Here is a 23,854-nt window from a genome sequence, read left to right as displayed (position 1 = left end):
AGACAGTGTGGTTGTTTTGACAGGTTGTTTAGAATTTGGGATTGGGAAGTGTCCTAATACTTTGGATAGTGTTCACTACGATTATAGACATCAGGTTTTACTTTATAAAATGCAGATTTTGGAAAAGAGTTTCTATAGTTGTAACGATAGTTAGTTTTGAGTATAATAGAAAAGAGAAATTTGGTTTTTTAGAGAACTGTGTGGTTGTTTATAATTTGGGATTGAGAAGTATCTTGATAGTATGGATCTTGTTTAGAATGACTATGGGGACCCGTTTTTAAATTCAATTTATGTAGGTTACAATGTTTCATATAATATTAGACATTTGAATTCGATTATTTTACTCAGCTGTTCTTTTTCTTTTTCTAATTTTTGTGATCCTACATCGAGTTAGATTTAATATTACATTTCGTTGGATTTATTTTAATTTTTAACATATAGGATGTATCTTTCAGTGATGTAAGTAAATCTGGCAGCAGTGCATCAGTGTATAGATACGATATTAATTAAAAGAATAGAAAAATATTCCTTCTTAATTATATACCAATTAGGATTGAACTTGGAACTCAATTTAGACTGCATAGAATAAACTTTCGACAAAAATGTGACAGGGTTTCATGCTTAACAGTTCCAAACGCTTTGCACGAATATATATAGATATAATTTGGACTAGATATTTTAACAGTGCCTCGAAATAGGATTAAACTTTCCTCACCAATGACGGAATCAAATCGAATAATGTCGCAAACCTATATATAACTTACCTCTCTGCCAAAAGGATCGATAATTACCAAACTATTGGAGAAATAATTACGTCGACCTATATCTCGTAAGTGCAACATTTAACAAATTGTCATCTTCGTCTTAGCGACATAGTGCAGCAAAGGCATTAGAATAGTCGGAGCAAAAAGAAAAAGGACACTGGCGAGTAGAATTAATTTCTCGAGCTATATCCGGCAGGGAATGCCGGGAGAATACCGGGAAAAGAATCCTCGAAGCGTCGGTGGCGTCGATGATTTCGAGTCCTGTTAGGAATGTTCCCGCCGCGGACCACGGAAGGTCGGCCGCGAAAGCTCGCGAATTCCGTTGGTCTGAGTCAAGTTCGAGCTTTTCGGTATGCGACGGTGTCACGTGACCGAGGCATTTCTTTTTAGGCGAGGCCCACTCCGGCACACTTGACCTCCGTGCAGGCCGAGCAGATTTTGGCAACGGCCTGCGAAAATGAGAGCGACAACGCGAAACGCATGAGACTCGGTCTGGAGCCCGTCTCACAGCCCATGCCAACTCTTCCGGCCGCAACGGTGAGTAAAATTAGAATGAAAAGAGCACGATCTCCCTTGCGCCCTCTTTTTCTCTTTTTCTCTTCTCTTTCTCTCTTTCTCTCTCCCTCTGCTTCGCGTTCTAAGCGCTTCACCACGCGATTCTCTTCAGCGCTAATTTTTTATTTCCACCGAAAGTGGTCCTTCGCGGATGAAGTTTTTCTGGCTTTTTAAGGATTCCAGCTTTTTTCCAGTATTGCTGATTGTAGCGAATTTCATGGAAAAAAAGATGGTACAACGATCACGCTGTTAATGGATATTTCTATCTTATTGTTTAGTAATGTTAATTTGTTCTTCAATATTTTTTCCCTATTTTTATATCATTTTTAGTTTGGTTTAATTACTTTTCCCTGTTATTTTTACTATTGCCATTTTTATTGTTTTCCCCAAAATTTGTACTATTACCATTTTTATTGTTTTTCCCAAAATTTGTACTATTACCATTTTTATTATTTTTCCTATAATTTGTACTATTACCATTTTTATTATTTTTCCTATAATTTGTACTATTACCATTTTTATTATTTTTATTATAATTTATACTATTATCATTTTCCATTATTTTTCCTATTATTTTTACTGTTATTATTTTTATTATTTTTCCCAAAATTTGTGCTATTACCATTTTCTATTACTTTTCCTATTATTTTTACTGTTATCATTTTTATTATTTTTCCCAAACTTTGTGCTATTATCATTTTTATTATTTTTCCTATAATTTATACTATTACCATTTTTATTATTTTTATTATAATTTATACTATTATCATTTTTATTATTTTTCCTAAAATTTGTGCTATTATCATTTTTATTATTTCTCCTATAATTTATACTATTACCATTTTTATTATTTTTATTATAATTTATACTATTATCATTTTCTATTATTTTTCCTATTATTTCTACTATTACCATTTTTATTATTTTTACTATTACTATTTTCCGTATGTTTCCTACTTACTGTTTCTACATAATTTTGTCTTTTCCTAAACCTTAGTCACTAATTCCGTGTATATTTTTGAGAATTTGCGAAATCTAGTGTTCTAATATTTGTATAACGTTGAAATTTTAGTGCTGTGATTATTTCTTGAGGGTTGCTAAAGATGCAGCCTATGTATGTTACTTGCTTCGAAATATAGTTTGCAATTTTACTATGAGCTGTAATATATAGTGTTTTTTTTTCTCTTTTTAATAATTAGAGAGGAATAATTAATCCGAAGTATCATCTTCTTTCGTACTTTAGTATGCGATATAAATCTGTATATATGTATTCGGTTTAACGAGAGTGTTTCATCTTGGACTGAGTATTTACAATTCATTCAAATATGCTTCATTTATGGTTCTTTTTATTATTGACCCCATTTTTGTTGCTGACAGTGACTCACGAATTTTCTAAATTGATAAATTAAGAATAGCTTGTGTTATCTAAATATTGAAGGGGAATTACTGGGGTATTAGTAGAGTTTCAATTGCAAAATGATAACAATAGATTTTAGTTAGACACTTTGTGTTGCCTAATTTTCAAGTTTGTTGCATGCTAATAATTAAAAGCAAATCAAAAGCAAATACTCGCAGGAAATTTTTATTTTTCGTTTCATAACTGTCCTTGATAGTTTCCTGGCTAGGTCTTATTGCCTTCCAAATGATAATAAATAATAAAAAATACTCGAAGTGTTAATTATTCCAAGAATAGTCGTGTATAAGAAAATACTAAACGCTTATCTTACATTCTGTTGATTTAAAATATCTTTGCGATAAAATAAAACTTCTTCCTTTTATTATTTCGATGTGATAAAAATGAGAAATATTTTAAAAAACGGAAACAAGATCTATTTTCGTTCGGGTATATTTACGTATCGTTATTCGTGAAATATTTTCTCTTAGAGAAAGGAGAAATTAATAAATATTCGACGTGAAATAGAAAAGGAAATTTATATTTCTTTCATAATAGATAACGCGGTTACTGCGAATTTGATTAGTGTAAAAAGTATTTTCTGTTTGTGTATTCCAATGTGATAAGCTGAATAGCGAAATTCGATTCCAGTATTACATTATACACTGTGCCAGTGATTATACTATTTCATGATTGTTTCCACGTACCTACTTATCAAGCGAAAACTTATTAAGTGCCATCATCACTGTCTTCTATTTATATTGATAATAGAAGAGATCAACATACGTTAGAAATGCTTGCCAAACCATCACGTGATTATTATATGATCCTAACACGATTCCACGTGTATGGTATTGCAACAGCATTGACATTGTACAACTTTTGCAACACTTCCACTAAATTAACTGGCAAATATCTGCGTAGAATTGGAAAGAATTTTCCTGTAATTAGCTTTTCATGATAAGAAATATAACGTGTGAAATGCTGAATATATTTATATATTTATTTCGAAATATTTATCAGTGTATTAATTATTCGAAATCATGATCTGTGATAAATTCATTGACACTATATTAACGACGTCATATTCTAATATTTTTCAACGATGCTATGTATCTCATTAATTCAGCATTTTGTTGTAATTAAATATTGGAAACAGTTTAGAATAAAATTAGAAAACTTCAATATTTTTTGAAATATAAGAAATACAAAATTCAAATAGTAGATTAAATTAATTAATTATGAAAATAGTGGACGATGGTTTCCAAATGTTTAGTAAAATTTAAAAAATTTTTCACGAATATCCTTTAAATCTAGATACATTCATCTAATTTCTATTGAGAATAATAATAATAATTTCTATTGAGAATAGCTTCCTGTTGAATCAAAAATCATTCATCAAAAATTATTTTCGACCATTCTATGAATTCACAGATAAAATTCCAATTATTCTACTTAGTTCAAGTACTTTTACATTCTAGAAATTAAAAAATTTGATACGCTATTTTATTTTCCTAAAAATAATTAATTATTACATCAAATATTCACATATATATTCATAAATGACAAATAAAATTCTAAAAACCATTACTATCATTCCCACAACCCTCTTCACATAAATCTCCACATTTTCCAAAATATATCAAGCCAATTCAACCACTGTATCACTCCTGTAACCAAAAACTTGCCAACAAACAGTGATATTCAACCAAAAATTAACTATCGAATAAAAGATTCATACATATCCCACAACATTTAACAAATCAATCCAATCATCCCACAATTCTACGACTCTTAACATAAGCCATAACTACCCAACTTAAACACCTCACCATTCCCGAAACTAAAAAATTTCCGACGGAGATATCCAAAATCGCATCAAAAATTGAACAGCAAATTCACGTAACATGTCCCATAACATTTCGCGAGTCAAAGGTATCGTGCCACAACTCTGCAAGTCTTCGCTCAAGTCCCATACCTTCCGAACCCCATCTGCCCAATCCAAACACGCGATTCCCAAAACTCGGGAGTCACAAACAAACGCGGATCGGGGAATGCTGCAGCAAAAGTACCTGAAATTCCACAAATCACCGCTACGATCCCAACAACTCAGCGAATCCCCGTATAAACCCACGTATCTTCCAAAACACATCCATATAAACTGCTCGCGGCAACCTCTCGCCATTCCCGAACCTCAGCATCGCAACGAGGTACAGCGATATCCCGCTGAAAGTAGCCAAGTATAGAAATAGAGATCCACGGTTCGCGAGAGAGGATCCCGATCGAGAGCTGGTGACGCAACCGTGCACGATAAAGTTTTCCATGAAAGTAGCTCCGTCCATAAAATTATCGCGCGTCGAGATCCGAGAGAGAGACAGAGACAGAGAGAAAGAGGGGGAGAGAGAGGGAGAGAGAGAGAGAGAGAGTCGCGCGGCTCCTGCGCAACGCTCCGGAGCGTGATACGTGAAACGAAGCTAGGATTGATATAGGTACACAGAGAGGCCGATGATAACCCCATGGGTCGCGCACCTCTCCCACTCTGATGCAACGCACACACGCTGACCACGTTCCACGCGTGGTTGTGGAACGACGGAAAAATCGAAATATTCCCTCTCGTACTCCCTCTGTCTTCGTCCCTCTATCAGGCCAGGAGTCGTCAACAAGCTAGGAATCGGCCGATCGAAATTTTCACCGAGATTCCAGCCGTGAATAGCTTCCCAGCGGTATTCGCCCAGCAGCGTTGCTCGAAATCGAAATTAGCGCGGTGGATTACGGATTTCCCCTTTTCGCGGGAACAAAGCTCGGATGAGCATCATCGAGGGACGAGCGGATCATGGCTGCGCGACTGTACAGCGGATTCCTTCTTTTCGGAATTCCTAGCTATTTTTCGCCGCTCTTTCATTCGCCGGAGATTGTTTACTATCGGCGACAGATAGAGGTTCCTCGATGCAAAGTGGACGCTGATATCTTCGCGTGGAGTATCGTTTTGGCGATAATCCAGTTCGAGAGACTGAATGAAAAAGTAGTTTCTACTTTTGCAAATGTCAATGGGCCGGTTGTTCGACGGAATATTGACTTGCTTCGTTTCATCTGGGGATGAACAGATGATGGGAATGTACGATAGCTTCCGTTGATAGGTGACACTACTTTGGATCCTTCGAATATTTCCTCGTGTTTATTGTTTGACTGGGAATGTACGATAGCTTCCGTTGATAGGTGACACTACTTTGGATCCTTCGAATATTTCCTCGTCTTTGTAATATTTCTAACTTTCTCGGTTGAGACAAATAGTATATAAAGAGTTCAATAGATGACATTTTCTTGCTTTAATAATTACACGATTAGGTCGAATTAATCACTGCTCATAATTACACGGTTATTCCTAATTATTGGGAATAATAATTATACGTTTGGCGAGTTGTACTTGAAAAAATTAGTTGCATTACTCGAACGCTGCATGAATTTCATTATGATAAACCGTTTGCGTAATAGAGGATTGAGCGTCAGGTTTGGTTTTCCGTCGAGCACTCACCCTACTCGTTGCCATATTGTCTGAGATAAACATCGAACGATACACTTGGACGTGTCAAAGGTGGTGATAACGAGTCCGAATTACCATCAGCCAGAACGTTTTTTTGCGTTAGTCATCATCACGCGTCCGTGACATCGTTTAAAAAGGGCCACGGCTGACACGCTCCGCCTTCTGATCAAGAAAATCGCACGTTCACGTTCATCCAACCGCCGTGTTCCAGCATTTCAACGAATTGCCTCGTTCCCTCATCGTATAACTTTATGACTGATGCTCTCCGCGGAGACCGTCGGCCGTTAGATGATGGCGGCGCGCAGCTAGCGCCATCTACGCGGCGCTGGCCCATTAGCCGACGGGTCTCCGAACGGAGTGCGAAATTTCGCAAGTTCCGAGCCCGTGCTCTGACTCATTTTGCAACTCGTATCCTTGGCTACCCTGTCACGGTTCGTTCACCCTGAAACAAACGCGGAATCGTGTGTTCCGTGTCGCATGTCTAACGCGTGGGCGTGAGCGGCGTGTCGCTGGCGCGCCTAATCCTCCCTCTGCCCTCGTGAATATTACACACCTACTCCCGACCTCTCGTCTCATAGGCAAGAAGCCTAGAACCATCGGAGTCTCTCTCGTCTCGAGACTTATCTACTTTGAAAATCCCTAGCGAGGAGGAGCATGATAGCGTGGCGGCTCGGCGAGGGACAGAGAGGGAACTCGGAGAGACCGATAACCTCTCCGGCGACCTAAACCTAACCCATTAAGGAGAAGACCGGGGTTCGTGTATGGACGCAGCTATCTGCCGTGGCCACCTATATAATTGACGTCAACGCACACTGCTCGCCTTTCATAAAAACACCTCCCTACATCCGTTCTCCTCTCTCTTGACGATTTCATTCCTCCGTGCACGCCTGTGTGCTCGCGTTCTTCTCCCTTGCCCCTCCCGCGGTGCGCGTCCCTCTGAGCCTACGCCGCTCTTTCTTTCCTTCCCTCGGTTCCGTTCCTCCCCTTTCTTTCGCCACTAGCCCGACTCTCTTTCCTCGAATTAATTTCCTTGGCCGCGAGAGAGAGCTTACTCACGCCTCGACGTCCCTGTCCGCCACATCTGGCCGTCTCTCCATCTCGATACTCTCTGCTCTCTCGTCCCTCTCTGCCCTTTTTGCCCAGCCTCTTTTTCGCCGCGTCGCGTCCTCAGCAGTCCCCGTCCCAGGTGACCCAGGCCAGGCCAGGCCAGCTGCTGAGACTCGGAGAGACTTGGTCGAGCCACGAACTGGTTCCGTGGATCGTTCTTTCATCAACGGGGACCATCCGTGCCCCGTTTCGTTCAGTAAATAGTGACACGTGGGTGGTGTGCTTCGGTGACACGGTGTACCACGAGTTCGCGAGCAACTGCAGCCTAGTATGGTGTCGGTGACTCGTTCTGTGTGACATCTTGTGACGTTCATCGCTCTGGGCAAGTTACCAGTGCGCGTTCATCGTGATGCATGATAGACACAGACTGCCGGAGATGTTGACCAGTTGATCGAGGTGTCAGTGCGTGTTCATTGAGGTTCATAGAGGTACTGGCCAGTTGGTCAGAGTGGATTGACATGGAACGGTGATGACAAAGGAAGGAGACTGGAACGAGGGTCAAACATGAGGAAAAAGAACCTAAGGGTGGTGCACAAGCAGGTGTACGATCGCGTGCAGATCCAGCAGGTACACGGGCGGCTCTCGAGCACGTGCTTCCTAGTTTTATTCTCGAAAGCGACGTCTGGTCGATCTTCGCGTGCTCCTCCGCGCCGAACCGATTCTCGATCGCCACTGGCGGAAACTGGGTCAGAATGCTTAAAAATCTGGAGCGTGAGATAATGGTTGCTCGTCGACGGGGGCAGAGGGGCGGCCAACGGGGGAGGGATCGAGCCAATCAGCGGAGGCAACAAAATGTAACGATTATGGTCCATTTACCGAGCGATCCAAAAGTCGTGCCCCGTCTGAGACCCCAGTAGACACCATTGCTATCGATTTACGGGCGAGTCGAGAGACTGAGAACTGGAAATTTAGGCTTTTTTAGGTTCCTTTCGCCTGCGTGGTGAATCGTGCGTTTGTTTATGCCAAGGACCCAAATTCCGTTCAAATTTGGTTCTTTTCTACACTTAAAATCAGCAAACCAGGAGTCGTATCGTTAACACTAGGTTTACGGACTCTGTCTGTATACCTATTTCTATATATTTAACACCTGTCAAATTGATAAGTAAAGGAAACCACGTGTCTTTTTTTTAACGATTAGGTTAATTTAAAAACAGTTACAATATTAACAGTCTTAATATAAGTTAACTAAATCTGTTACTATCGTATAATTGGATACGTGGATACCTAACCTAACCTAATCTAATCTAACCTAACCCATCCGTCAAATTGACGGGTTTCGTAAATCTAGTGTTAATTATATTGATAATTGCTCGAATTACTATTTGTGGATACAAATATCCATTGACGCGAATATCGATTATTTTAAAATGATCACTGCAGGACCTACCTACCTGCTCTGTCAAGAAGTATACATTTGGATATACTCGTCGCAAGACACGTTTAAATCATGCGAGGATAGTCGAAATGTTGTGATATATTTAATGAAAGTTGGTATTTGTACGATACCTTAATTTTTGAATAAATGATTGGAAAGATAGTATGGATTGGTATCTGTCACTTAGTATAAGGTTATTCGGTATTTTGATGTGATATCGGTTTAACGAGAACTTATGCTACGCATTCTGCGTAGCAATAAGGGGAAGTTGAGGATATAGCGATCCTTCAGCCATCAATTAGGAATTCCAAAAAGGGCTTCCAACAGTAAATTAATCGTGAAATTTTGGAATTTGGAAGTTGGAAGCTCGTTTTGCTGTAACTTAACTGTCAAGTATGAAGGCTAAACGATTTTCCGTCGGTAATTCCACTCGAAGGGTAGCTAAGATCGAGTGCCTGTTGCAGCAAACGGATGTCCGGTCAAGTTTGGAGCATTTCTCCAGTACGCCGGTGAAATCACTTCCGGGCAAAAGGGAGGACACACCGCCGGCATCGCTAACGTCCCTGGCGCCGCTAACCAGTTTGGCCAACTTGCCCAGCAGCACCCTCTCTTCTACACCCCTGTCTCTTGCACCCGCGTCGAAACTGCTCACGCCGGCGGACAACAAGGGTCTCATGAGGTCAGTATAGCTTGAAATAACAGTAATTCGAAAATATGATTGTTCGGTAACAAAGTCTACCTAGAGAAATTGCTCTTTCAAATTTTTAGAAAGAAACGAAATTTACATTGGTGGAAATATTTATTTATTTAGGAAATATTATTTAGGTCTTGGAAAATTATTTCAATTTGGAAAAATAATTTAATTACTGAAGTTGTAGGTTTGGAGAAATGATTTAGTTTGGAAAAATTATTTAGGTTTGCAAAAAACCATTTGAGTTTGGGAGAATAATTTACTTGGAAGAATTATAGGATTAGAAAAATTATTTAGGTTTAGAAAAGTCATTTAGATTTAGAAAAATTATTTAGTTGGTAAAATTATAGGCTTGGAGAAATGATTTAGATTTGGAAAAATTATTTAGCTTTGCAAAAAATCATTTAAGTTTGAGAAAATAGTTTACTTGGAAGAATTACAGGATTAGAATAATTATTTAGGTTCAGAAAAATCATTTAGATTTAGAAAAATTATGTAGTTGGTAAAATTATAGGCTTGGAGAAATGATTTAAGTTTGGAAAAATAATTTCATTGAACAAATTCCAAATTTGAGTAAAGCTTATTATACCTAGCAAAGAATTTTCTTAAATCAATATGAAAGTATCCGAGTACGTTGTATTTTATTTAAAACCAATTATTCAATTTAATTTTTATCCGCCATAAAACGTTATTAAGATCTAATATTTAAGATAATAGATTAATAAATAGGTCTTCGTTTCGTTTAAGCGACAATGATTTGTAATTATTTTTCGTTACTTATCTTACTTAATTTTATTTCACTGATTAATTCTCGATTCGTCCGGTTATTAAACGATGAGTCTAAAAATTTGAGATTGCCAGTAACGTTATCAATTTGTTAGTAATTATAATTGAATTCGTAATCGTGGTGTTGCTGAAAAAGATCGTGATTTATTAGATTGTTGACTAATAAGTAGATATTAATATTATTTTTAAAATACAGATAGAAGAGAGCTTCTAATTTAATATTCGTATTACGACTTAAATTTATAGCTTGTCGTTATTTATTGTCCTAAAATTTCTGACACGGCGATACGGGAAGATTAATGTGTCAAAAATTTCAAACAAGCAAGAGATACACGACGAGAACTTATTTTCATTTTTCGAGATTACAAACCTGCAAAGTTACTTCTTTTTTTTTTATCAATCACGCTAAATCTTCGCCAAACGATGTTTTGGATTTGGAGAATTAAGTTGTCCGTTTGTTTTTCGTCGATAAATAAGTAGTATCTCTCGATTAAATGAATCGTGACAACGATGACGTTTGGACCTAATATTAGTTATATTCGTATAAAAATATAAATATCTCTTCAAAGTCGACTTAACTTTCTCGATTATCAACTGACGCTTCACCGAACATCGTGAATGCAGTTAACAGTGCTCGAAACTTAATAATAATTGACTTAAACTTAATAATAATGACAATGGTAATAATAATGAAATGAAAAATTTTATAACAAATTGCAGTTCGTTTTTCTTTTAAAAAAAAGAGCTTTCGGAGTTGGATATTTCCAACCGTATTAATCAAATCCATATTACTCATTTCTATAATCTTTCGGCTAGAATTTAATAAATTACGCTTTTATTGAATGAAAGTTAAATGCGTTGAAAAATGAAATGACCGATGAACTTTAAATAACTTAATCATATTACTCGGTCTGTTATTCAACTTCATGCCAATTAATTTGTTACAAAGATAGATAACAGTTAAATTAAGTTTGCAGAGTTACGTCTGAAGTAAAACTGTGACGTTGAATTCTTTAGAAATGAAAATAGCGTCTAGACGAGGTGATACTAGATTTAGATCAGGGGCGAAATTTGATTTTAAGTAGAAGGATCCGTGCAATCACAAGCAGCTATTTCCCCTGCAACAAATATAGGGGAATCGTCTTAACTCGATTTAAAGCATTATATAAAATTCCATTTCTTATTTCTCACTTTCGATTTTTATATCGAATTAGAAAAATTATTTATATCTGTCGAACAAGTTGTTCATTTATATTTCCAGTTTATTAACATCGATAAAAATTTAAAGCCATTTTTATAATGTATTAAATTATTTAAATTAATATTAATAGGATAATTTATATTTTTAATTTTATAATTAAACAGACAAGTTTGACATGTAGACAGACCAAGTATAACTATTTATTAATCATTTTCGTACATCCATTATAAACCTAAAGTATTATTTTTCATACCTTTAGAAGATTTAACATGATGATAACCTTAAAATCATTTCAATAGATAGATATATATACATATGTGTGTAAAACACAGTTGATGGAAAAATATTCACGAGACTCAACTTTGTATAATATCTTGAACTATCTAATTTCATATTAATTCAATAATTTATTCTTTAAATTTTGCAATTAAATAAAAATGTTCAAAATTTAATAATTCCAGGCACAACTCTTTTTAACTATGTGTCTATATATCAATTGTGAGCTTAAAATATCATTTCTACTATTTTCCAAAGATTTGAAGTAATACTAACATCTTAAAAATCCAAATGACAAAGATATTTCTATTATAATTATGCAATTAGTTAATAAAAAAAGAATTTAATTTAAATAAAACAGGTTACTGTCGAATAATTTTAGATCCACAATTTTATAATTATTTCCCTAATTATAAGATATTTCCAATTCCTTCAGAAAGTCGTTTCCTCAAGATCAATTAATTATTCGACACATACAGAAATTAATTAACGATAATAAAATTCATAAACAAAATTAGGGAATAGAGAAGAATCGAAGGCATGATTCATAAAAAAATGTTCATCGGGATTCAATTCTAAACAATAGAAGTTACACGAGCAAGCGCGAGAAGTAGACGGTTCGATCGCGATGAAAAAGCCACGTTCTCCTGTCGTAATCGGTCCGCCGGCCGCCCATTCTCACTCCGCGATCTCTCATTCACAGCGAGCCGGGTGAACCGCTGCGAAGGAAGGAGCCGCAGATAAAGCGTTTCGTAGACGGTCAAAGATCGCGGAACGAAACTAAAGAGTGGCCGGAGGCGGAATCGAGCGGAGCTAATCAATGCTACACGGCCTATCGCTAACACGAATCTCGCTCGCGTTTTTCAGCCAGGCGACGATAGTCAGCTCGTCGACGGTTAACGGTGTTGCCAGCGGCGGTGCACCGACGGCGATGTACAGACCGAACTTCAGCCAGGCGTTCCAGCGCGCCGGGCCGACCACAGTGCCGCCAACCCTGTCAGCGGGCCTTTACCCCACGCAGAGCTTCACGTCGGGTCTATTGAGCAACGGTACACAAAGTAATAATGCTTATCGGTGTTCTTATGAGTTTGCTTCTGCTGCGCCAGTTCGATTTTATTTTCGTTCCGCTGCACGGCCGCGTGCGCGGGGTTCAAGTAAGCGCGGAGATCCGCGGCGGACGCCACTTCCCCCACTCACGGCGCAGCCGCGCGGTCACGTGCTGCGCGAAGCCGATGCGCAGGAAACGTTCGATGGAGTACGAAGTCGATCATCGGAATTGTTTTGATATCACGATCAGAAGTGATCGAAATGTTTATAATCGGTTATATACGCGATGTGTTCGTCGGTGGATTGTCTTTTTGCACTTTGTGAATATTTTCCTCTTGTGATTCGTGTATTGGGAGCTTAAAAATTGAATGCTTTGGTACTATTTCTTTCGAATCGCGATGTCTTGATAAGTTGATGGAACTTCTCTTCCTTAATCTAGTTATTTAATTATGATTGCATAAAAGAATTGCATTTCTCAATTTAAATTAAAGGAACTTATCAAGTAGGCTGTGGTGCCATTCAAATACTATAATCAGTAGTCTCAGTTATGTTAATAATAAATAATTATAGCCAATCTGGTGTTCGACACTCCGCAGCACGTGACCGGATTTAAATTAATTTTAATCTTCGAAATTACTTGAACCGTTTAGAAATGATTATGAATTGAAGGATTATTAATTGTTTTTATAGTTTGTTGGCTTGCTTTATTAACATTTTAAATATGAAATTAATTTAAGATTGTGCATTATTTACGCGTGCTTTGCAAAAATCGTGAATAATTTTTGTTTAATCCACGAAATCTGTTGCTCCTATTCTACACGTGATTGTATCATTCAACCTTATCGATGTCTAACAAATTTCATCTTTCATATAAATCACATTTCATCTCCAGAATTTGTTTTCCCTTATACTATTCCAAATCGTTTATCATCCTACACTTTTCATATTCCACGTGTCGTGTACCCAATAATAACCTGAAAATGTGCTTGAAAATTCGCTTAAAGCCTATAAATCATGCAATAAATCATCAGACCATCTTCAACCATAATCACATTTCCAGGACCCACGGATCTGAGCATGAAGAACACCAAGCCGCTTCTGAGCCACAAGTTAAACGCGACGGAGATGACAGCCGTCAGGCAATTGATCACCGGCTATCGAGAATCCGCGGCGTTTCTCTTGAGGTCCGCCGACGAACTCGAGCAATTGTTGCTTCAGCAACCATAGAGTTACGTTTACGTAGCCAGTGGCCAGCAGCTCGGGTCATAAGTCCTCCTCGCCAAGGAACAGAACGCAACCGCGAACGCAATGGCTAACCTGATCCTTGACACCGGGGACTTGAACGCCGGCAGATGAACGAAGCTGGTTTACCATGCTGAACGTGGAAATTACCGACCGTTGGTAACGAGTTTCCGTTATCCTCTATCGGGAAGCGCGATTCCCGAGACCAGATCGCCCAAGGAAGCAGCGAATGCACTGCAGCCCGACGAAACTTACCCCGAAGGACGCGAGAAGCTGAGCTTTCCTACCGCGCGAGCACCACACAGCCACTCTCTGGCTTCTTCGCCAGTTTGCGGAACTCTCCTCGCAAGAACAACGAGGACCAGCGTCCCTCTGGTTTCGTATCGCGAGGCGGGAATGGATTTTATTCGTCGAAGAACACGGCTTCCCGGTAAGGGGAGCCGCTAGGGTGTTCTTAGGGCTAGGTTTAAGGGAACTATTCAAACAGGGTGTACATAGAGAGGAATTTACAGATATTTACTTAACTATCGATAAGCTTAAGCTTAAGTGAATACGAGACGGGGTGCGTGTTGCGTGCATGCGAGAGTGCGTGCGAGAGGCTTTGACGAAGAGCGGCCCGGCGGGAGAATTGGTCGATCGTTGCTCGAAAGTACTGCTGTATCTTCTTATTATAGTAATTTCTGCTAGCCACGCGAACGAATCCCCCGATCGCAACGACCGCTTGCACATTCGGAGTCGCCGCCTTTTTTTCATCTCTCGATCAAAAGTTCTGCCGCTTCGAACGTCTCTCGTGGTTCCGTCGAACGTCGCCATTGTCGTTTGCCCGACCGAGTAAGTCGTACCGATTGTTCTGTATATACGGCTGCAACGTATGGGGGGCAGGATCACGCCTCCGTAAATACCGGATAAAAGACGAGCAGTCGGGGAGACGCGAGTTGCCTGAAAACGGGACGACGAAGGACGCTACTGCAGTCATCACGTGTACATAGAGACATGCGTGCGCATACGTTCGCGCGAGTAAACGTGTGTACTACATAGGTCGCGGGACAAGATGGAGTCCCTTTGTTATGCGAGAAAGCGATCAGTAGATCGAAAAGATCAGTCGTACACACGAGTAGTGAACTGGCTGAGAGCATAGTACTTGAATTGTGCAGATTGGCTTGGGGATTCTAGGGAATTTTTCTTTTTTCCTTTTTTCTTTTGCGAGTCGGAGAACTGGACTTGGACAAGGAGGCTTGTTCGAGGCTTTGTTTTTGGGGGAAGGAGTTGGAGATTGTTTCCGATTTGCCGAGACTACGACAGACGTCCTCTAGGAATTATTTTTGCTTCAAAACTAACTTGCTGTAAAAGAGTGAGGTTATGTTTATACGATCGTATACGTAGTTAACTGGTCTCTAATTGTGAAAACATTGTTTTCAAAGGAGCACGACATTTATGTATCTGTGGTTCGTTTGAATTAGGAATTTTAAGTCGAAACCACTAAAAAGATTAATCGATATGTAGCATTGTACAAAATTTGACGATGTTCTAAGTGAGATTTTATAAAAATTTTCCTATAAGAATCTTCGTATGAAATGAATTATCAAATCTCCGAATCGTTCCCCTCATAAACAGGGCCGAATGGGAAAGAGAGGTGTTCAATTTTAATGCGCTTTATCGGAAAAAGAAAGGAGATACTAAAAATGACGATCCTCTGCCAAGGCTGCGCACATTTATCGGGACCATCTTGTCACGATCGGACAATACGTTGAAATCGTATTCGTGGTCTCCGGACGCATCACTGTGTTACCAAAGAACACTGATTATTATTATTATTAATATTATTATTATTATTATACGATAATACACGTAGCGCTATATAGACACGCGTTTATTTCATCCTCTTTCTCTATCTTACTTTGGTTTCTCTCGTCCACAATCTTTACAACGTTACGAGACCGTTGTTTTCGTTGGGCCAACGAGTCGTTCCGAGCGCGTTCGATGCGAGGACGTGATGGAACACAGTCGCGCCACCAACCGATATCTTCCGCCGCCAGAGATCGTTCTCATCGATCCTACCGATATTACGTTGCTATCGCTGTCGACCATTACCTTGCATTACGTTTCGCGTTATTATCATAATCACGATCTTCGCCGTGCCGCCCCCCTCGGGAACGACGAATCGAACATCGACGAGGGTGGCTGCCCGGTGAAGTTTTCGGAGGTATCATTCTTTTCCTTCTTTTTTTGTACATAGTTTATGCTCGTCGTTCGCATTCGCGACAAGAACGACGAAAATCGTGAAGAACGAGAAACGAAAGGAAACCGCGGACGCACGAGTTGCTTTTAACGAGATACGAAGAGAGAATATATTATTATTAATTATTAATTATTATTATTAATATTATTATTATTATTATGCGAATGCATATATTATAAATGTATATGTACCACTGTAAAATATACTTTTACGCGGATGATCAATGGCCGTGGCCGCCATCACCTCGAGCCTGAGAGAACACAGAGAAAACATTCCATCGACTGGGGTTGGGAGAACGATTAGGAGGAAGAAAGTGGTTGACGAACCGATCTCCCACTGTTCAACGAACATTACGCGACTCTTCGACCGACCAACCACCCTCCCCATGCACGATGTCAGTGACTTACCCCATTTCTTCTCTTTTTTTTCCCCCTCTCCCCCACCCTTTCTCCGTCTCGACGCGACCGTTCTCGTCGAGTTCGATCGCACATTCGATCGCTCTCGTCTCTCGACCAACGAAAGTACTCGTTTCGTTTTTGAAAGCGTGTCCCGTCGCTCGGCGATCGCTGGTCGCTCAAGCAATTCGATCGCCCAGACACATTCGAACGTTGCTGAAAAGTGAGAAGGTTTTTGCCGGAGAATATTTGGAAGGGAAATTTGGAGAGCCCGACGATGGTCGAGGGGAACTTCGGCGTCGATTTAGAGCATGAGGTCCCCTGTCGTGAGTTTGGAGAATTCGGAAGAGGAATCGTGGATGGAAAGTTTTGGAAATTGGGACGAGGGTTTCGAAGCGTTTGTAAATTTTCAATCCTCTCATTGTTACGAGTATATGTAATAAACGAATTCGGTGTTAAATAACTTATTGTCTTATGATTTGTTTTTCTTATTTGCGTTTCGCCGCAACAAGCTTGTTGCTTGATGTGTATATAGTTTGTTTAGGTTTCGCTCGGTCTCGCAGTGCAATATTATTTCTGTATTCGGGAAAACAACATGGCCGACAACTCGAAGATTTGTAAGATACGATGTATCGCGTTTAATTTTCCGTTTTATGCGAAATTGTTATTTAAGTGGGCGTCGAGCGGACTGAGCCTGGGATAGAAAATATTCCACGTATCTCTGCGGGAAAGGACATTGCAAATATTAATAACAGGGATGACGGAACGATGCTGGTAAAAAGTTCGCTTTGACGCCAGATGTGTTCATAAACCACGCTCATCCATAATACATGAATCGAAATTTCCATTTCTTTTTCACCACTACGTTCCACAAATGGAAAAGAGAATTATTACATTCCTTTACTAACATCGTATACCGGTCTAAAAACGATGCGTGTCTTTCCAGAAGCTTCTGAATTAATTACTAAAACCGCGCCATGTTTCTTTCGCCTTGCCAACGACCAACTCCGCCAGACATCGAAATTTCTCCGAAACAAATTCGTCGTGATTAAGAACCTGGTGCTAAGAACTCGCCTGTCGAAACGAGTAGCATTCTCCGAACGTTTCCAAATATTTTTCCGCTCGTGTCTCAGCAATGTTCGAAACGGTTCGAAGCTTTCGTCGCACGTTCGAAGTGACTCGAAGCCATTGGAGGCCGCCATCGAACGTCTCGTTAGCGGAAACTCCACGAAGCGCTGCCGCTGCCTAGTTAATCGAGCGATTATCGTGAATCAATATAGTGCAATAGTTCTCTACGACACACACACACACATGCTACTCTTTTTCTCTGTCTGTCTGTCTGTCTGTCTGTCTGTCTGTCTGTCTTTCCTCTGCGCGCATCAAGTAGACTTCGCTTCGCGGCACCGTGGAACGCCTCCTTTCGTTCGAACGTCTCTCATCTTCGCTAAAATATAATAATCGTTAAGCTCGTATCGTTCAGGATGCTTGTACACCTTACAATCGTGTCATCCGTGACTCGAACATCTGTTTCAACGTGCTGATACGATTGCCTTTGCATCATGGCCTCCGTCAGTCAGTCGCGCGACTAGCGGATGGAACTGAAGAAATGGACGTCGAAATGACATAGCTATTTGGAAATTAAATTATCCTTGCGTTATTTTATTATTGGAGATCCATTTTGGTCCTGGATTAGAGTTAAACTGCTTTTTAAAGAGGATTCGGTTAGGGTCGCTAGTTAGACTGGTAGTCTAAGTAATCAGGCTAACTGGAGGCTACCGGTTGCAACAAAGTATTTTAACCTAAATTTTAATCCCTGGCTTGTATTAATATTTATTGGACTACCAGAAGTTTGTAATTTCTCAAATCGCATAACTGCTTCCGATTTTTGTTTATATCGAAATGTAATTGTACATTGTTACTTCGGAGTCTTGTAACTCGATAGTTCTACAGTTGAAGCTTAACCCTTATCGGTCGTAAGTCACCTCTCACGTGATTACAGGACTTTGTCGCTGCGATCGTGCGTCACGTGGGAGGTGACAAGATGGAAATCTTTCGCATATTTACCGAAATCAGCTACAATCTAGTGAGAATCACGTATAAAAAGCTAGTGACCGATAAGGGTTAATTATAATCTACTTTTGGGTGCAATATATCGAAACTGAAATATTACTAAGTTGCCTCGCGCGAATAAATGCAATTTGAAAATTGATTTGGTGGAAAATTTCAAAGAACGTATTGTTAATACGTATTCGTAACGAAAATTCGTCTTAGGCTAGATCGTAGTTGGCTAGATGGGATTAAAGCGGATTGAACGAAGTAAATGGGCAAATACGATGTGACCAGTTCGATTCGATTCGTCTCACGACTGACTGAGCCCATGGTAGTTCCGCTGGAATGGTCGAAAGTGAAACCGAGATGAGTGGAGGCCTCATCGAGAGAAATGGCGACCGAGGATTCCGGTGAAACGAATCGTTCCCGTAGGGAAAAGAGCATCGAGTGAACGATACGGCTGATCGAAAGGGAAAACGGAAAGACGAGGACGAAGGTGGTGAGAACCTTCGAAGAAAGAAACACGCGGGACACACTTACGTTCTCAATTTTCGTTTTTATTTTTTCCCCCCATTTCTTTTCCTCTCCCCTTTTTCCTTTCATTTCTCGTGACGCATACACGTATATATTCTACATATATACATAACGCTGTATATTTTCTTTGTTCGTTCGATCGTCCACGAGCGCGTGGAGGCACACATCGAGGAATGTGTTCCAGGATAATCTTGTTTGCCTACACGGGGTGCAGTTCTAACACCGTTCAATGTAATCGCGAATTGATGTATATTGATTAAAGGTTAAAGCAAAAAGAAAAAAAAAAATAAAGGTATATATATAAATATATAAATATATGAGATGAAAAAAAAAAGAATATGTATTTGTTCCTGAGAAAGAATTAATAAGAGTAGCACTACCGTAACATTAATATCGATAGTAACGATAAAGATAATTTGATGGTACATACTTTTCTTATAAGTAAACATTATACAATTATTACGATTATTGTAGAGTTGGTACGGTCTTTGATGATGCCTTGCCTGTAAATGTAACGTTAAATGAACAAAAAAAATCTTATTACCTTGTAAATGTTTTACCAAATATAATCGATTATTCAACTTATAGTTCGGCCTTCTTTATTTTCTGCGCCCCTTTTTTCATTTTTGAAAATTATATATCGCGTGGAATTAAAATTCCTAGCTATGGAAATATAAAAGAAATTTTTTAATAGTGTAGTAGTAAATATGACGAGGGTATTAGTCATGTCGTTTCTCAAAAAGGGGTCTATAGATCTATGATCCCAGATATATAAATATTCGCCTAATACTCTTAGTAGATTAATATTAATATTAATAAAAAATTATAGCAATTTTTATATCAAACATTTACAGATATAAAAGTTAATTACTAAATATTCCAATAATACACATATATTCTAATATTCTAATTAAATAATATTTTCTATTTGACCTTCCTTAAATTATAATTTATATTATCTCAATTATTATTCAAAAGAATATAAAATTTCTAGCTATCCTGAATATTTTCCTTCTACGATGATTGTTATCTTCAGATACGTTTAGGGTATTTTAAAAATTAGGTTTTATCTGTCGAAATTTTTCACAGGTAGGATAAAAATTTTTCCGTTCTGAGCGATTACGCCAACTTCATCGGGATGTTTATATAAAGTCGCGAGATTGATGGCATCGTGAAAGAATTCAGGCGATTTCGAGGAACGTTGGAGGGAAGATGAAAGAGTGGATCGGCTACTCACCGCTGCTGCGCGCCGTGAAATCCCATAAATCTTTTCGTTTGGTCGTCCTCAGCCGGGTGTGATTAACGTCGGGGCGAAAATAAAAATCGGGCGAAGTTCGCGCGGCACATAAATATCCGGACGCATGCATAATCAGCGCCTTAAAAGCGGCGAACAAGCGGCAGGGTAATGTATTATGTTGCGCGGTGTATCGAACGAAATGGAAAGTCGAATGAGAGCCGCGCGAGATCACGATCTTATAGTTCGATTGTGAAATAAGAGTTGCCCACGAGCGCGGCTCAGACCAACGAATGAAAGTAACATTGGGCCTTGTTCCTTTATTTGCCCCCTTTTGCGCGTGTAACCGAGCCGAGCTTTGAATCGCTTCGAAACGCCAACGAAAAAGAATCGTGTTCAAACAATGGGCCTGAGCATTATGCAACTATTTTTCGCTCTTGAAGGAATTTTGAGAAATTTCTGTCTTCGTTCTAAATCAACATAATTCTTTCCTGAAGAGTATACTCTTGTAAGAGGATTTTAGGAAAAATGGCCGATATTGTTGTAGGTTATAATCAAGTTCACGTAGAAATTGAAAGATATGTTTATTACAATTCATTCCAGATAGATATAACATAAATGATCAATGTTTGTTTAGTTGAAGAATGATTTTAAATTGATGAGGGTGGAAATTTGAGTATTTGAAATCGTTTTGGGAATGGCTGACCTATACGATGTCTTGTGATTTGGAGGTTATGTACTAACGTAATGGTGCCTTTTGAACTTTAGTGTCGTGTTTTGTGAATATGGTATTATGTATGATGGAAGTAATTAATTTTCCGTTCCAATTTTGAATTAATCTAAAAGAAAATATATTTAATTATAATTTTTCAGATAATTACCTCCATGATAGATACTACCATCATAGATAATTGATTTTAATCCTCTTTAATCACGTAAAGGTACCTATTTCTGTGAATTATTTTTCTTAGAAAAATAAAAAGTAATTATTTTTTTCCACATCTAATGAATTTCAACAGGTTAAATGATTTTTCTCTTTTATTTCCTTATGACTTATCGCATACATATGCACAGTGTATTTTAAGTATAGAAGCAATTTTATGCAAACTGTTACAGATATTAATAGCCCATTAGAGAGCCCACTATTGTGACCTTCTACAATCTCCCACAACGACTTGAATCTAACCATCTCCAATTTACTAAACACAGTTCACGGACATGCCCTACAGTAATTACGAATAAACTATGTATTGAAAATTTATTTGACTTCACAATATCATGTAAACTTTGAAGATTTATACAACTTTCATGAATATTAAAACCTGTTATGCGCAATTATTTTAATCATGTAAAAAACCATAACTCAGGTTAGATATAAAGAACTAGACTCATGATTATGATAAAAGGGGCACAAATATTGTACTGCCAAACACAATTCCAACACATTCACATTCACCCGAATAAATAACAATTTTTTAAAAATTCTCCAAAGAAAGAATGCCACACCAAAGGTACTCAACTGCGAAAACGTATACTGCAAAAGTAACGAGCACATTTCGTCACTGAGGGGTTGGGAATAGGCAACGGTCACGATGTCTAAATTAATACAGGGTAGCATAGCCACCATAGCCCATATTCAGCCACAAAGTGGCCCGCCGAAATCGATCAGAGCCGTCCAAATAAAGGGTCCCGACGTGGCAGTGGACCGATTGAATTTAGCGCAGCCGAAGGCGACGATCCTCAAAACGAGCAGTCCCGGTCACCGATCGGCCGACGCCAATTATACCAATTACGATGTCCAATCGGCGCGCGTATCGCGCCAACCGAAAGGCGAAACCGCTCATTAAATCCGGCTTTAATGCCCTTCCACTGCGTCTCGTAATGGGACGGACTCATCGCCAGGCGTCCGCGCCGCGAAATGGGGAACGTTGCCTGGTCCCCGCTGGGCCCGACGCTGTTGTCAGGGTCATTCGATTCAAAGGAAGGTCACGTCAAGGTTACAGACTCAGCAGCCAACGATTACGACCAATGATCTCGCTGACAAGGAGAGTGCAAGTCTTTCGGGTCACCGATTTAGTTGAAACTTTACAGGTTTAGAGATTTCCTTATGCAGTTCAAGAATATATATCATTATAGCCGCAGCTACTAAATAATTTTTGACATATTTACAATTAAAGTTTATTATTTTGATTACTGATTTCCGATTCGAAATAAATAATAGTATCAGAAAATGAATTGCTTAATACTATAGTTTTTATCAATCTTGGAGGATAAACTGGTCTACCCTTCTGCAAAAAAGGAGGAAATATTATATTTATATCAATTCTTGATATATTTTCTTGTAAACATTTAATTTACCTCATCTGCAAGTGTTTCTTCAAGTTTAAGCATGTTATATGTAGTTTCTCCAGTGACTTTACCAAAGATTCTATGTTTATTCTGCAAATATGGTGTAGAACAAAAAGTAAAGAATAATTGGGAGCCATTGTCATCTTTTCCAGCATTAGCCACAGCAATTAAATCTCGTCGACAGAAACGTAATCTTGTATGAAATTCGACCTAAAACAGATATCTTTAATAATTATTTATGAATAAAAATAGAATTCATTCTACTTTTAAGTATAGTCCAACTTTAAATGGTTCTCCATATATTTTACCACATTCTCCTGTACCTGTGAGACCAACACCTTGTGTTATGAATCCTTTGATAATTCTATGAAATACATCCTAATAACCTTCCATACATAATTGTATGTAATTTCTACATACCTTTGGACTTTCTTTTGCCAATAATTCTAACTCAATATCACCAACAGTTGTTTTCATTATAACCTGGTTATAACAAATATATTAGTTTTATTAATGTAATATACTTTTAAAACTTAATTTATTAAAATTTATTATCTATTATTGTAATACAAATTAGAAATTATTAAATATATTAATATAGAATTTCAGAAAGTAAATATTGTATATCGGTTAAATTTGCAAAAACAAATATACAATCCATTGAAATATTATTAGCTAATACTTATTACTTTACCCTTAATGGCTGGCTCTTGCATATAAATATTACTCATGTTTGTAAGTCTCCTATAATAAAAAAAATCCTATGTCAATAATATTTTATATTAAATCTTTAGTTATTTACAAATCAGGCAACCAAATGGTTCTTTTCTCAAATAATCATCAACAGGAAAGACGTACCTTTTACCTCCTTTTAACATTGTCTTTATTGGCCCAATCAATTCCATGTGCCACAGCCCCATTATTCCTGCTGCTTTTACTTTTTCCATGTTCCTATAGATATTTCTACACATTTGTGCATTAATGCAACATTTATATTAACTCTATATTCAATTTATCTTTAATTTTTATAACTGTTACCAATTGCTCATTCTCCATCTCTTCAATGGTCCTCATAT

General features: G+C 38.4%; 1 protein-coding gene across 5 annotated transcripts in view; it reads left to right on the top strand.

Annotated features, from left to right (window-relative positions):
- LOC108551864 (nucleolar protein 4-like) overlaps positions 1–16,161 on the top strand; it is a 184,764-nt gene extending 168,603 nt beyond the window's left edge. For 4 of the 5 annotated variants that reach the window (XM_017906208.1, XM_017906204.1, XM_017906206.1 and 1 more), the window contains 4 exons: positions 1,155–1,301; positions 9,200–9,414; positions 12,557–12,747; positions 13,797–16,161. In XM_017906208.1, the coding sequence (XP_017761697.1) occupies positions 1,155–1,301; positions 9,200–9,414; positions 12,557–12,747; positions 13,797–13,963 (720 nt within the window). In that variant the 3' untranslated portion in view covers positions 13,964–16,161. The remainder of the gene's footprint in view (positions 1–1,154; positions 1,302–9,199; positions 9,415–12,556; positions 12,748–13,796) is intronic. The other variant, XM_017906205.1, reaches the window with a different exon arrangement.
- Positions 16,162–23,854: the final 7,693 nt, after the last annotated feature.

Source organism: Eufriesea mexicana, unplaced genomic scaffold (assembly GCF_001483705.2).
Source record: "Eufriesea mexicana isolate 0111107269 unplaced genomic scaffold, ASM148370v2 scaffold5173, whole genome shotgun sequence".
Taxonomy (NCBI): domain Eukaryota; kingdom Metazoa; phylum Arthropoda; class Insecta; order Hymenoptera; family Apidae; genus Eufriesea; species Eufriesea mexicana.
This window is presented reverse-complemented; position numbering and strand designations above follow the sequence as displayed.